At 37.7% G+C, this 16,146-nt stretch overlaps 1 protein-coding gene across 1 annotated transcript in view; it reads right to left on the bottom strand.

Annotated features, from left to right (window-relative positions):
- Arid4b (AT rich interactive domain 4B (RBP1-like)) overlaps positions 1-16,146 on the bottom strand; it is a 105,786-nt gene that overhangs the window by 76,918 nt on the left and 12,722 nt on the right. Inside the window, exons 3-6 of the mRNA XM_013014563.1 lie at positions 11,241-11,351; positions 8,490-8,555; positions 5,567-5,657; positions 1,266-1,345 (exon numbers count right to left, since the gene is read on the bottom strand). Of these exons, the coding sequence (XP_012870017.1) occupies positions 1,266-1,345; positions 5,567-5,657; positions 8,490-8,555; positions 11,241-11,351 (348 nt within the window). The remainder of the gene's footprint in view (positions 1-1,265; positions 1,346-5,566; positions 5,658-8,489; positions 8,556-11,240; positions 11,352-16,146) is intronic.

Below are 16,146 nucleotides of genomic sequence, written 5' to 3'. Positions count from 1 at the left end.
CAGAAGCTACAGACTGTTTGGACTATCTTTATATCCTTTAACTTTTACAAAATATGGGTACATTAACAAATCAAACAATACATTTTGTAAGTATTTACAAATTAAAGAAGTCTATATAAAAAAAAAGACTTAGAAGCTGTAAATCCTATCATTTTATAAAAAGTGGAAGCAGGAAAAACGGTGTTCAAAGCCAGTTTGAGTTACATGGCAAAACTGTGTTTCAAAAAACTGGAAAAAAATAGGCAGGTGCCGGTGGCTCATGCCTGTAATCCTAGCTACTGAGGAGGCTGAGATATGAGGATTGCAGTTCAAAGCCAGCCCAGGCAAGAAAGTCCATGAGACTCTTATCTCCAACTAACCACCAAAAAACTGGAGTGGTGCTATGGCTCAAGTGGTAGAGCTCTAGCCTTTGAGCTGAAATGCTGAGGGAGAGCGCCCAGGCCCAGAGTTCAAGACCCACGACCGACAAAAAACAAGCAAACAAAAAACCATTGGAAAAAAAATAGTGCAACGATATCAAAATCTGTAATCCTAGCTAACTCAGGTGATGGAGACCAAGAGGATTTCAATCCAAGATCAGTTTGAGCAAAAAGTTGGCAAGAATCCATGTAAGTCACCAAGCCAGGTGTAGTGGTGTGTACCTATGTACCTAGCTACCTGGATCATATAAAGAGGAAAACTGTAGCCCCAGGTCAGCCCAGGCAAAAGGTGAAACCCTATATAAAATAAAGGACAGAGGCATTGCTCAAGTGGCAGATCAGTTGCCTACCAGGCACAAAACTCAAAGTTCAAAACCCAGCATTACCAAAAATAAAAGTGGGGAACAGAACTAAAGAAGCCCACTATTTTCTCTTTTCCTTTGTGCAAAAATACTAAACTACTTGTAAGAAAGAAAGAAAGAGAGGGGGAGTAAGGGAGAGAAAGAAAGAGAGGGGAGGAGGGAGGGAGGTAGGAAGGGAGGAAAGGAAGGAAGGGAGGGAGGAAGGGAGGAAGGAAGGAAGGAAGGAAGAAGGAAGGAAGAAGGAAAGAAGGAAGGAAGGAAGGAAGGAAGGAAGGAAGGAAGGAAGGAAGCAAGCAAGCAAGCAAGCAAGCAAGCAAAGCTAGCTGATAGCCATACCTCACAGATCTCAGAATGATGGTATATGTGTGAATGAATTTTCCTGATGAACAAGTACAGTAATTACGTTTAGAAAATGAAACCTCCCCCCACCCTCCCCCCAAATACAGACTATTGAAACCTTCTCGCTTATGGTGTGCTTACTTACTTCACTCTCAGCAAAGTGCCTCTCTCCTTTCAGGCATAGTGAGGATCGTCTCAGTGTCTTCTCATCTCCATCATCAAAAACTATGTGAGAAAGTAAAATGGAAGCACTGAGGACTTGTTCAAAGGTCATCAAAATGATATACACTATGATTTGAGTACAACATGTTTAATATTATATTTGGAACTCAGTTTGCATTTCATCTTTTCTTTTTTTCTGCCAGTTCTGGGGCTTATCTCAGGGCCTGGGCACTGTCCCTGAGCTACTTTTGCTCAAGGCTAGCACTCTACCACTTAAGCCACAGCTTCTGGCTTTTTCTGAATAGTTTATTGGAGATTGGTGTCTTGTGGACTTTTCTGCCTGGGCTGGCTTCAAACCATGATCCTCAGATCTCAGCCTCCTGAGTAGCTAGGATTACAGGCATGAGCCACCAGCCCCTGGCCACATTTCATCTTTTTAATGAATATATTTAAATATAACTATCAGAGTACTTTTTCTAATTTCCAAAATAAAAGTATCTAAAATAAAGATCTTTCTTGAATCAGGAAAACACAAATATAAGAAGTTAGCATTTGGGGAGGAAACTATAAATTCAAAATGGATAGTCACGGGCAGATTTACCTCAGAAACAGAAACCTTATAAATGTATACAAAATGCCTCTAAAAATGTTGGCTAAATTTTCATTATGCTCATGAATCCTTAATCTCAGCACTACTCATCTTACTCATGTAACTGTCTGTATGGCGGCTGAGGCTGTGCGCAAACAGTGTTTACCAGATACAAATGTCCGATACTGCAAATGTGTGAGGAGAAATAATCATCCCATCACCATTAAAAACTACTGCTGTATTGTACTGACAACAACAAAAAGTACTAAAACGTTTACTAAAAGTAACAGAGGCATTAACTTGATTGTGATAATGTACTTATCATGTTGAGTATTTTGTAGTTTTACAAAATGTTGTCAGCTGTATCCTCAACATAGCTGAGGGGCTTGGGATGTGGCTCAATGGTAGAGAACTTGCAGAGACTATGCAGAAGTCCTGAGCTCAATCCCCAGCATGGTAAAACACAAAAGCTGGGGGGTAAATTTAAATACAAAGTTCCAAAATACCCTATGCATAATTATTGTTAAGTTTATGAATAAAGAATACATGCATATTTTTGTGATATGTAATTTTGAGATATATTACATACCTTATAAATCATGGACAGAAAGAGTATACCTAAAAATAGTTATCAGATCTTGAGTTTAAAAGGGCACCATTTTTATTTAACAACAAAAATTAGGTTTTATACATTACACAAACCTTTGCTTTGTGATAAATATCTTGATGCATTTAATGCTGTCATTAAGACACGCAATGATTAGAGTGCCATATCTCTGAGACTTACTACACACTTTCAATGAGGCTTACCACAAATAATTATTCCCAGTACTGCAACTCCTCTATAGTCCTTCTTAAAATTCATCACCTTTCCTTCTCTTCACATTTAATTCTCAAACTCCCAAAACAACAACAAAGCTCACCTATATTGTTTGAAGACTATCAAATTCAAATATCACCACAGACATTTTAGTAGGCATGTACCCACATTTTGAGCCACTAAAGAATTAAGAACTTAATAAGAATGAAATAAATGTTTTACCACTATTTCAGAGTTTGAAAACCCAAATTTCTGGAAGAAATAAATGATACTTGTATAAGGGAGATGAAAAATACCTTACAAAGTAAGATTTATACAAGAAGAGGAACGAGAAAGGTAAGACAGGTGGATAGGGGAAGAGAGAGATAGGAGGGGAAAGAAAGAACAGGAGAAATGGGAAAGGGGGGAAGGTAAGAGAGGGGACAGGGTGTGAACCAGAAGGGAATGGGAATAGAAGGGGAAAATGGGAAAGTAAAAAACAAGAAGGAAGAGAATAGAGCGTAATACTAATGGAACAGTTTTAGGGCTTTGTTGGTTTTTTTGGGGGGTGGAGGGGTTGGTAATAGGGTCTCACCCTATATAATCTGTGTTGCCAAGAACTTGATTTGTAACCCAGGCTGGCCTCAAAATCATAATGCTCCTTACTCTGCCTCCCCAGTGCGGGGATTATAGGTATGTTCTACCACACAAGCTAAGGAAGGGGGGGGAGAGAGGGGGAGAGAGAGAGAGAGAGAGAGAGAGAGAGAAAGAGAGAGAGAGAGGGAGAGGGAGAGAGAGGGAGAGGGAGAGGGAGAGAGAGAGAAAGAGAAGGGGGAAAAGAGAGAGAGAGAGAGAGTCAGTCTCCTGGGGCTGAGGCTTGTTGCCAACACTACCACAAGCCAGAGCCCTAATTCCAGCATTTTGCAATAAAAGTTTCATGAACTTTCCTGCACGAGTTGGCAAACTGTGATCCTCAGGTCTCAGCCTCCTGAATAGCTAGGATTACAGACATGAACTAGCAGCACCTCACTTAAGAAAGGCTTTATTAAACAATTCTCAGAACTAAAACTACAAAAGGGTGACCACAGTGCTTGCCTGTAATCCTAGATACTGGGAGTTGCATTGTAAAAAAATCATGGCTGAAGACCAATCTAGTTTATGAAACCTATCTCAACCAATTGCTGTACACAGTGACACATACCTGTCATTCCGACTATATGGGAAGCATAAATAGATTATGGAGGTGTAGGCCAGCCTGGGCATAAAGACCCGATCTCAAAAAAATCAATAAAAAAGGTGGGGGGGCTAGCTGGATAGCTTAAGCAGTAAAGTGTTTGCCTAGAAAGCACAAATAAACCAAGTAGTTCAAAGCCTAGTATGTTAACCACCACCACCAACAACAAAAAACAAAAAATACCCCACAAATACTGATTACTGAAAATTAAAGTCAGAAGCAGATTTAAAGAAAAAAATTCACTAGTAATCATAGAAGAGCACAATAATACCCAACAGACAAAATTTTGAATCAAAATGGCATAAGTTAATGAAGACAAATCTGACAAGGACTAGGAAAATAGTTTATGAGGGGTTGGAAATGTGGCTTAGTGGTAGAGTATTTGCCTAGCATGCATGAAGCCCTAGGTTCGATTCCTCAGTCCCCACATATACAGAAAAAGCCAGAAGTGGTGCTGTGGCTCAAGTGGTAGAGCGCTAGCCTTGAGCAGACCCTGAGATCAAGCCACAGGACTGGCAAAAAATAAATAAATAAAAAACCAAGGGCCGGGAAGATGGCTCAGTGGTAGAGCACTTGCCTTGCATGCATGAGGCTCTGGGTTCGATGCCTCAGCACTACATAAGCAAAAAGAAAAAAGCTGGAAGTGATGCTGTGGCTCAAGTGATAGAGTGCTAGCCTTGAGCTGAAGAGCTGAGGGATAGCACCCAGGCCCAGAGTTCAGGCCCCACGACCGGACATCCCCCAAAAAACAAAACAAAAAAAAACAATCAAGGACGTTTCTGTGAGACACTTATCTCCAACAAACTACTCAGAAAAGACAAGAAGTAGTGCTGTGGCTCAACTGGTAGAACACTAGCTTTGAGTAAAAAGAACTTGAAGACAGTGTTCAGCCTGAGTTCAAGCCCCAGGACTGGCAAAAAAAAGAAAATAGTTTATGGGAGATCTTTCTAGGAAGACATTGTTCAGTAACTATTACAGTTTTAGCAGTGCATGTGTTCCTTCAACCTATTTCTAAGAAATAGAAAAATACTAGGATAATATGCACACACAAAACAATCCATGTGAGGGTTGGGAAGGTGGCTCAGTGGTAGAGTGCTTGCCTTGCATGCATGAGACCCTGGGTTCGATTCCTCAGCACCACATAAGCAAAAAGAAAAAAGCCAGAAGTGGTGCTGTGGCTCAAGTGGTAGAACGCTAGCCTTGAGCAGAAGAGCTGAGGGACAGCGCCCAGGCCCAGAGTTCAGGCCCCAAGACCGGACCCCCCTCCCAAAAAAAAGAATCCATGTGATACCACATATCACAGTTACAAAATGACTAAAAAAAACTTGAGAAAATAAACTTTCATTAGCTACTATGATATACAATTAAAAAAACTCCCCTGCTATATAACAATATGACTAATACTATTGAACTCCAAACTTAATGGTTAAAATAGAGAAAAAAAGATACTTAGAAATTAAAGAACCTAGAAAATGAATTGCATGCAATATATATTAAATACTTTGACTTTAGATTATCTATACACAGATAAGTTGTTAAATTTTTAAGCCTCTAGAAAAGTAACATAATGACATGTATGGCATTAGAGAAATGAATTGTGAAAATTTAGCTAATTTTTGCATGATTAAAAGTAACTTTACTAGAGAGTCTTATTTTTCTTACCTACAGTGTACCAACTTGCATCTGTTAACTTATTGATGACAGCTTCCTGATAGGCACCATCAACATTCTTCACTTCCACAATAGCTCCTACCTAAAACATTTTTTAAATGTTAGTGTTTTCTAAAGGAAAATAAAACAAAAGCTACCAAAAATTAATGAATGCTAGAAAAAGAATGAATGTACATTAGATTTCTTGTTCAAAAGGCCGGGAGTTTTCTTCGCCAATGCTTTTGTACCATCAGTGAAAATGTTAACCAAGTGAATAGAAAAGGCAAATAGTATTTTACGTACTGTTTTGAAAACTTTTGCCCTCACAATTCCTCAAGTCTTTTCACTGCGTATGAAATTGACTGTCCTTGCACTATATTGTCACTGTTTTTCAAGAAAGGTGAGGGACAATGAAAAAGTAGTTTGAAGGTCTACAAACACAATTGTCATTTATAATATTTTTCTATCTGATAAGAAAATTTTGATAGAAACACTATGTTTCTTACAGCAGTAATAACAATAAAGTTGCTCACTGCAACTTTATTCACACAATGCCCAAAAGAGATAAGGAAACTACAGGAAATTAACAGAACCATTAAATGAATCAGTGAACACACACTACCATTTTTTATTTAATATTCAAATGGCCTAGGTGATATTTTCACCTAAACTTATGATTGAAAATGTAATGAGATTAAATAATCATCATTTTTGGTGATTTATTTCCTCTCAGAGAAATGCTTATCCAAATGCTGACACTGTCTAAATATTGATGGAAAATTACAAAAGGGAACAATTCAGATTCTAAACACACACACAAACCAACCTCCCTACAGACAACAAAAAATGTTTTTGAAAACTCTTGATGCTAAGAGCTGTGGTTCAACACCTATAATCTTAGCTACTCAGGAGGCAGACATCAAAGGCCAGCTAGAACAAAAAAGTCAGTGAGATTCATCAAACCAGTATGCCAGGCATACTGCCACAAATCTGTCATCCCAGCTACATAAGGAAGCCATAAGTAAGAGGATGGAAGTCTGAGACTGGTCCTAGACCTACCTCTCCTGCAAATAACACAACTTGAGACCTTACCTGAAGAACAACCAAAGCTAAAAGCAAAGAAAAGCTTGGGGTGTGGCTGAAATAGTAGAGAACAAAAACAAGGTCTAGGCCCAAACCAAGTACTGACTAAAAACAAAAACAAAAACAAGAACAAAAACCTTAAAACTAAATTGTAGTGACCTATGTCAAAATGTAGTTACCTATTTATGTAGTTACCTATGTCAAAATCAAACATCTTTAGCCTAACCACATACAAAAAAAAAGGCTTAAATAAGGAAAAACAAGGAGGTGGGCTCCAATGGCTTATGCCTGTAATTCTGGCTACTCAGAAATCTGAGATTTGAAGATCATGACCCAAAGCCAGCCTATGCAGGAAAGTCTGTGAGACGCTTATCTTCAGTTAAACTATGAACCTGTTAGAATTTTGGTATCACCATTGATGACTATAGACTAGGTCAAAGTACTTCCTCCCTTCAGTTTCCCAGACTTAGCAGAGTGCTAGTACATACTAAATGCTAAATAAATGGTGGCTGAGGTAATTTGATAACTGTATTTTTTTTTCTTTTTGTGACAGTAAGTGATAAACATGCACGTGAAATACTGAAGATATCTGCAAAATAGAAATGACAGGCAATGATTTTTTTCCAGGTTAACAGTAAAACTACAACATACACACACACACACCAAACTTTGTTTTAGTCTTCCACAGTGCCTAACATATGCAAAATACAAAGGCTCAATCAAAACTCTGAAAATTCAACAGTTAAAATTGGCAGATAAAGTCAGGTACTGGTGGCTCTCCCCTATAATCCTAGCTACTTAGGAGGCTGAGATCTGAGGATCGTGGTTCAAAGCCAACTGAAAAGTCCACGAGACTCTTATTTCCAATAAAATACAGCCAGAATAGTGCTGTGGCTCAAGTGGTAGAGTGCTAGTCTTTAACACAAAGAGGTTCAGGGATAGCCCAGGCCCTGAGTTCAAGTCCCAGAACTGGCAAAAACAAAAACAAGATACACACCTATATTATAACATTTTTCTTAACATCTATAAATGATTCCTTAATGCTCAGAATTTCTTAAAATTTTTCTAGCTATCCAGGTGGCTATCCTCTAGCTATCCGCTTGAGGCTCATGCCTGTCATATCACCTACTCAGAAGGCTGAGATCTGAGGATTGCAGTTCAAAGCCAGCCCAGGTTGGAAAATCTATGAGACCTTTATATCCAATTAACTACCAAAAACCCAGAAGTAGAGGCTTGGCTCAGGTAGTACAGTGTTCAGGAACAGCATGCCCAGGCTCCAAGTTCAAGCCTTAAGACTGGCACACAAAAAAATTCCGCAGCAAGGCCAATGTAAATTTTCAGACATTTATAAAGAGTAAAGAGCATAGAGTGGCCCCTTACACATTCCCTGTAGCTTGCTCACCAGCAGAAAGTAAAATGCATTTACTTTACCCAGTCAATGAGGGGAAAACATAAAGCAACTACCTACTTAAAAGAGCTCATATTCCAGTAGTTGGCTTCCAAGAATTAAGAGCCTCAAGTTTTGTTTTTGAACTACATCACTTTTTACAACATACAACTTAAATCACTCATCTCTAGAGTTCATCACCTCTTAATCCTGAAAAAAAAACTATTATTTTAATAAAGGAAACAATACTGAAACACTTAAGTAAGAGTAGTCAAGGTTCCCTTTAACATTCATCTTATTACTAAACACGGTTAAGTCTTGTGTAATAATGAATCAATTTTTTTCTATTAGTCTTTTTCAAGAAAATTATAAATTTCTTTTATCAATTCAGTAACAAATTCACTTAAAAAGTAATAACAAGGCATTAGGTTCCCAATCAGATACTAGAATTAATACATGAATTACCTTTAGTGGTCCCTTTATGTGATCATCCTGAACTTCCACTGTTGAAGAATCATGTCTAAAGGTCACCTAGAAATTATAAATTTAATTAGCTGCCAAAAATATAATCAAGCAACATAAGTACGTCCATGTAGCAACTACTCATTTTTACTATAATACAATCAGCTGTCTAATATAAATGTGCTTAGCCATGTTAACTGAAAAATTATTTAAACAGATAACTGCCTAAACTATGTCTTTTTAAAAAGAGAAGTATCAAAATATCACATCTAAATTACTTCATGTTCCACTCATCATACTTTATTCAATACTATGAGCAATTAGTTCTGTTGTACAACTTTTCCTAAAAAATGAACAAAGAGAAGATGTAGACATCTTATAGACTACATAATTTGTAAAGGCCTTATGAACAAGCAAGAGCACAAATTTTTGTTCTTTTGTTTTTTGGCATATGGTCTCTGTGTGTATTCCAGGCTGGCCTCGAACTCTCCATCCTCCTGCTTTATAGCTTCACACATATTAGAATTACAAGCATGCACCACCAAGTCTAGCAGCCTCAAATATTTACTGAAAACTAAACAACACTTAATCTTCAGAGGTAAGGATACAGCTCAGTAGTAGAGTGTTTCAGCACTGAAGGAAAAAAAGAAAAATCTTCACAACTCTAATAAAGTAAGCATGATTATTCTCATTTTGTTGGTAAGAAAACTAAGGCAAAGAAGTGGTCAAGGATCACAACAGTATTACTTGGTAAAGCTGAGATTCAAACACTGCAATTTAGCTTCAGATAGTTACTGTATTTTATAATCCATTCTGTAGAGTGGAAAATGGACATGAAGACAGTAAATTCAAATAAAAGTTTTAATTTTAATTAGCTGAGTTGATTGGCTATAGTGGCTTACATCACAGTTGGATGCCAACCTCATTACCTGAGACCTCATCTTCATCAGCAAACATAGCTGGGTATGGTGATAGGTGCTTGTCACATCACCTACACTGGAGATGTAAACAGGAGGATATACATCCCAGGCTGACCTGGGCATAAAGTAAAACCCTACTTTGAAAATAACAAATGAAAAAGGGGGTTGAAGGCATGGCTCAAATGGTAAGAACTTGCCTAGTAAGCAAGAGGCTTATGTTCAAAATCCCCTACACCACTAAAAGGATTTTAAAAAATGAAATGAGCATCGGGCGCCGTGGCTCAAGCCTGTAATTCTAGCTACGCAGGAGGCTGAGAGCTGAGAATCAATCACGGTTCAAAGCCAGCCCAGGCAGGAAAGCCCAAGAGACTCCAATACACGCTCAGAAAACCAGAAGTGGCGCTGTGGCTCAAGTGGTAGAGTGCTCGCCTTGAGCTGAAGAGCTGATGGACAGCGTCCAGACCCAGAGTTCAAGCCCCCAAACAGACAAAAAAAAAAAAAAGGTAGAAACAGAGGAAAACAAAATTTAATTATCTGGCAAAAAAACATGATCGCTTTCAGTTATTTTCTCTACATAAGATAAATGCACTGTTATAAGGATCAACCAATTAATATGCTCTATCAGACTTCTATGGTTATCATCATTTCAGGTAACAGGCTCACTCATAAACCAGTGATGAAAGAAGCTAGCCTCCACAGCATCCCAGGCATTTCCTCATCACACAAAAAGTATTATCACATTTAAATCATGTAGGCAGCATCTGTCTTCCTTCAGTTAAACTTTTAACCACTTACAAATGGTAACTAGTTCTTGATAATCAATGTCAATACCTTTATACTGCTTAGCAAATAAATGCTCACATAAATGAAAACTAGTAATGAATAAATCTATACACAAGTCTGTTTAAAATGTATTCCCTTTTGCTGGGTGCCAGTGGCTCATGACTGCAATCCTGGATACCCAAGATGCTGAGATATAAGGACTCAGGTTTGAAACTAGCTAGGGCAGGAAAGTCTAGGACACTCTTCTCTCCAATTAACCACCAAAAAGCTAGAAGTGGAACTGTAACTCAAATGGTAAAGTATAAGCCTTTAGCAAAAAAGGATAAGGGCAGCACCCAGGCCCTGAATTCAAGCCCCAGTAGTACCAGTAAACACAAAAGAATCAACAACAGAATCAACAACTAGATGTATATCTTTTTCCATCATTATCTAAGACACCATCAGTTTTAAGTGGCATTCCAATTTCATGGATAAAATAGATGAGGATATCTTAAAATCGATGAACTGTTTTGCTATAATGGCCTCAAATTTCTTAAATTAGAGAATCAATAACTTCTAAGGTTCTTTCCAGCACTAAAAGACTAACAATACAAATAACACCAACTTTATATAGTGAAATGGCATTCAAAAAAATCAAATATGGTAGGGTGCCGGTGGCTCACATCTGTAATCCTAGCTACTCAGGAGGCTGAGATCTGTGGATAACGGTCAAAGCCAGCTGGGGCAAGAAACTGTGAGAATCTATCTCCAATAAACCACTAGAAAATTGGAAGTAGTGCTGTGGCTCAAGTGGTAGAGCATTTGCCTTGAGCTGAAGAGCACAGGGACAGCGCCCAGGCCCAGAGTTCAAGCCCCAAGACCGACCCCACCCCACCCCCCCAAAAAAATCAACTATGATAATCAAATCTTATTCCTATTAACTCAAATAAATAATTCTTTGGCAGCATTTCTACAACCATTACTCCTAGAAACTCACTGTGCAAAAAAGTAATTCTTCAGTACACCCAATATCAAATACTTAACAATTTACAAAGATCTACATATACTATACCTTGACTTTGACAAGTCTTTTTGCTGTCTTGATTTTGGCTTCACAAAAGGCTCCTCGGTATTTGGCACTTACATCCGTGCCCACTGTCAAATAGGGAGGCTCATCAAGGGCCTAAAAATGCAAAGAAATATTATTAGACTTAAACCGCCTAATTCCCACAATCAAACCTCAGAATAATATATCTAATCCTGTTACAGCTATGAAAGGTTGTAGTAGTACAGGCTGTACTTTTTAACAAGCCAATCTATAAAATATAAACTAAAAACAGTAATGTTTATCATGTGAAATATAAAAGCATCCTTTTCTTTTTTCTTTGTTATATTTAAGTAGTCGTACAAAGGAGTTGCCATATAAGAGTTTATGAACACAACGTTCTCACCCATCCCTCCCCACTCACCTTTTTCCTTTACTTTTCTTAATTTTGTAAAACAAAGACACCCTTTTCCTATTAAACACATGATCCTTGAGCTCACTAACAAAACCACCCTTTCATTTATGGATCCAGGCACCCACTATTCACTCATTTACTCAATAAAACACTTCTGTATTGTAGACTACTTATAAAGAAGTGGTCCATTTGCTAGACGGCAAATCTTAACAACTCAATGTCTGAATAAAAAAACCTCTTGTAATATTTAAGCTATATCTTGGCTGCCATCCAAATTAAAATTAGATCTTATATTTCTATAGGTAACCCTAAGGTAGTATAAAAGAAAGAAAAACTGTACTCAAATTACTGATGAAAACTCTTTGAAGAAATCCAATCTGAGCCATCTCAAATAAACTACTGAGGCAAAACATTCAAATGCCTTCCTCTGAGTTTACTGTTTACTTTTCCACCTTAAATAATACTTACATTTCTTCACTATGGTTTAGTTTTTAATAGCCCTAATCTAGCTCTTTGAATCGTTTGCACAGCATACATTTCAACATAGGATCTAATAATTGTAATGAGTTCTTCTGTATCAATTAGTTCCATAACCAAAGGAAAAATATATAAGCAATTTTTCTCAAATTGTTTTACAAGAAATACTAGTAATATCCCAAGATGGTCCTAGAGGCAGCAAGAATTTGGAATTAAACAAATGATCTTTTCTTATCTTTAAAAATTCATTGTCATCCTTATTTAAATATGTATATTTGCATATGTATAAATATGTATATACATTTATAAAAGCTATGTGTTTGTGTGTGTAAAGAAATTCCCTAAAATATTATCTCCCTTATTCAACTCACACGTTGAGTAACAATAATGAACTCTAGTATAAGAAGTGTTAAGACTCTCAGGGATGCTTGGCTGCATAGTATAGCATAATTGTTTAGTATGATAGGAAAACAACCAAGAGTACATACTTGTTCTTAGTCTGACATATTTTTGTCCAAACTAAAAGTATATAAGGCATTTTGTGGGGAATTAGCTAAGATTCCTTTGATCAACACTAGTACTGAGAGATTTATCTGTAAAGCCAAAAACAAAACTACAATATCCTCTTATTTTACCTTTTTGCTCTGATTCTGTGATTTTGGTCAATAACACAGACCATCTCAAAGGTTAAAGTAAGATTTTTTATACAGCACCTCAGCACCACAAGAGAAATTAAACTACAAAATGACTACCCTTTGTTTAGCAAACAGAACAGCTTTCTAGTTGCCAGGGCAACAGCTATTTCACAGCTATCCTGTACTGCTTAAGCAATTAGTTTTCTAGTCAATCTACTAAATGATCTAACCAGTACCTAAAAATCACTGATTTCAAAGAGAACTCTGAAATGCATAAACTATTTTCAAATCAGCTATTGGTAGATTAAAGAATCCTTCAAGTTAACAAATGCCAGGAAAGTATGAAGTGCATAAATAAATCAACAGTAATCTCTAACGTGTCTCTACTACACCAAATGCTTAAGTTTTAAAGAGGAAAAGAAAAACAGCTATTTGTTCAAATAGCTGGCTAACATTGGTACTGTCTACAAAATATTCAGTTATTCAAGATCAATTATTTGTGTGTGTGTATGTGTGTGCGCACGCACATGCACACATGTGCACACATGCAAGTCTTGGGGCTTGAATTCAGAGCCTGGGTACTTACTACTGTCCCTGAGTTTCTGTGTTCTAGTGCTCTACCACTTAAGCCCAGCTCCACTTCAGTTTTTTTGGTGCTTAATTGGAGATAAGAGTCTCACAGATTTTTCTTGCTCAGGTTGACTTCATGATCCTCACATGTCACCTTCTGAGTAGCTAGGATTACAGGTGTGAGTCAGTCACAGGAGCCCAACTCAAGATCAGTTCTTTGGAAAGCAAACTACCACAATATTTTATTGAGGTAGTTTCTTTGTACAACTATTTGTTTAAAAATCCATCAACTAACTTGGCCCACAAAATATGTATAAATATTCTTAAGTCATAGAATTCATTCTAATTTCATACCTCTATAGCATTAAAAGCCTTTTGATAACCAGGATTACAATACTCACTAACACATGTACTGATGTGGTCCCAAGCACACATTTTGTTAGGGTGACCTCTCAATTGTTTTTCGTGTGCTGGGGGTTTAACCCAGGGCCTCATGAACTCTACTATCGAACTATATACATCTACCCTTCCTTATTGTATTTTAATGATTTGTATCTAAACTGATAACCTAAAAAGCAGATACAATGTTTTGTTCATCTTTGTATGCTCTTGTCCTAAAATACCACCTATACAGAAAGGAAGTATTTGTTAAACCAAAGACATTAGATGTTCACTATGCACTTCTAAATGGGATTGCTCTTAAGTAGGAAAATACTTATATTTAACAAACACCTTCTACTGAAAGGCACCTTACACTGGGAGGCAAAAATTATGAGCTCTGAATGAACACATGAATTCAAACCAAAGTCTGTAACTTAAAGCTGTATGACCCTTGGGACAAATTACTTGACTTTCCTGATTTAGTTTACATTTTTAAGATAAGAGAGTGATGATAGTAAAAAATATATTTATATATTTTATATTACACACTAAACATAATGTGTTAAGTAAAATACATTTAAAAATTTTAACTGTTACATATAAGTAAAATGCTGACCATTGCCCGATGTGATAAACACTCAGTGCATGGTCTGCCTTAAATTGCTATCCTTACAATTCTTTTTAGAACAGATTTGTTTAACAGTTAGATGATGTAGAAATTAGTAACAGAAGCAGGTGACGAATAGGTATGAATGAGTACCTATGCTATTAAGTCTTAGGAATATAAGACTAGAGAAAGAAATATAGGGAGGACAGCAGTGGTGCAAGGCCACAGTAGCAATTTGTCTGACCAGGCTGGGTTGCTTTCCAAATAGTCTAGGGAAATATTTTCTGGACTCTCAAGCTCCCACAAAATACTTTTATCCACAGTGCTAGAATCAGAACAGATGATGTGAGTGTGGCAGAAAGACATCCTCCTAACTACATAAACCTCAGTTAAATATATTATAGTAAAGTTCCTCTGAGAAGACCCTGGCAAAGAAGGAAGAAACATTTTTGCCTCCAACATAAACAACAAAAAAATATAGAAATAGAAATCTAATACTTCTCTGTGTGGGAGTTTACAGCAGTCCTGAGACTGCTCATCTCAGAGAAACCTGCTGGAAAGACTGGCTCTTGGAAGTTGACAGGAATGTGGATTTCTGAATGATTCTCACCATTAATTGTTAAGAGTGTCTCACTGTGCTGTATGTATGTACAAGCAGTATAATTTATGCATGACACCTGATTCCATTCTCACAGTCTGGAATTTGGACATGTGTAAGGCACTGGATGACAAGACAAAACCCCGTATGTTGAGTCTTTAATAGGCATTTCTCAGTTAGCAACAGTTCTGCATTGCCACAATTTCTGGCTGGGGGAATTGTGTGCCTGGAGTGACCCTAAGGAGAAGTATGTGCCTAGTTTACTCTCAGACATTACCCTATGCACTTTTGCTTCCAACTGGTGAGGCTTTGTATCTTCTTGTTGCAATAAATCAATTATAAATATAGCATACTGAGTCCCTGAGTCACCTTAGCATATTACAAGGATGTTAGGGAACTGACCATTGCTTCTATCATAATCACATATCAAGATAAAAACACTGCTAATACTATCAAATTTGGCATGTCCCTATCACTCTCACATCATGCATTAATGAAATATTATTTCCATTTCTTGCTGTTCTTAACATACCCAGTAAGCCTAAATGGAATCACATACAAAATCCCTGGGCAGTAAAGATCAGGACACACACACACACACACACACACACACACACACACACACACGCATGCGCGCACGCACACATGCACGCAGGCACGCATGCACGTACAACCCACTAAGGAAAACTGATGTACTACTGTTTCACAACATAAAATACCTTTTGGGTAGAGCCTATCAAGAGAAAATGGCTAAAATCTGGCAAACATAAAACCTACTTTGAGCACACTGGACAAGTACCTTAAAGAAATAGTCATGATCTACTGGCTAAAACTAAGTCACGGAGTCCTAAGCAACTTCAAATTGTTATTTTATATAAGATCTGAAACAGTGGAGGGGAGGGGAGAATTCACTGATGGCTCCTGCTACCAATTCTAGCTGGCCAAGAGGCTGAGACCTAGAAAACCTATTTTCTTTTTTTTTTTCTTGTTGGTCATGAGGCCTTTACTCTGGGCCTGGGCGATGTCCCTCAGCTCTTCAGCTCAAGGCTAGCGCTCTACCACTTGAGCCACACAGCACCAATTCTGGTTTTCTAGTGGTTAAGTAGAGATAAGAGTCTCATGGAGGGCTGGGAAGGTGGCTCAGTGGTAGAGCGCTTGCCTTGCAATGCATGAGGCCCTGGGTTCGATTCCCCAGCACCACATAAGCAAAAAGAAAAAAGCCGGAAGTGGCGCTGTCGCTCAAGTGGTAG

Source organism: Dipodomys ordii, unplaced genomic scaffold, assembly GCF_000151885.1.
Source record: "Dipodomys ordii isolate 6190 unplaced genomic scaffold, Dord_2.0 Scaffold24, whole genome shotgun sequence".
Taxonomy (NCBI): domain Eukaryota; kingdom Metazoa; phylum Chordata; class Mammalia; order Rodentia; family Heteromyidae; genus Dipodomys; species Dipodomys ordii.
Note: the sequence above shows the minus strand (reverse complement) of the source record. Positions and strands in the feature narration are given on the sequence as shown.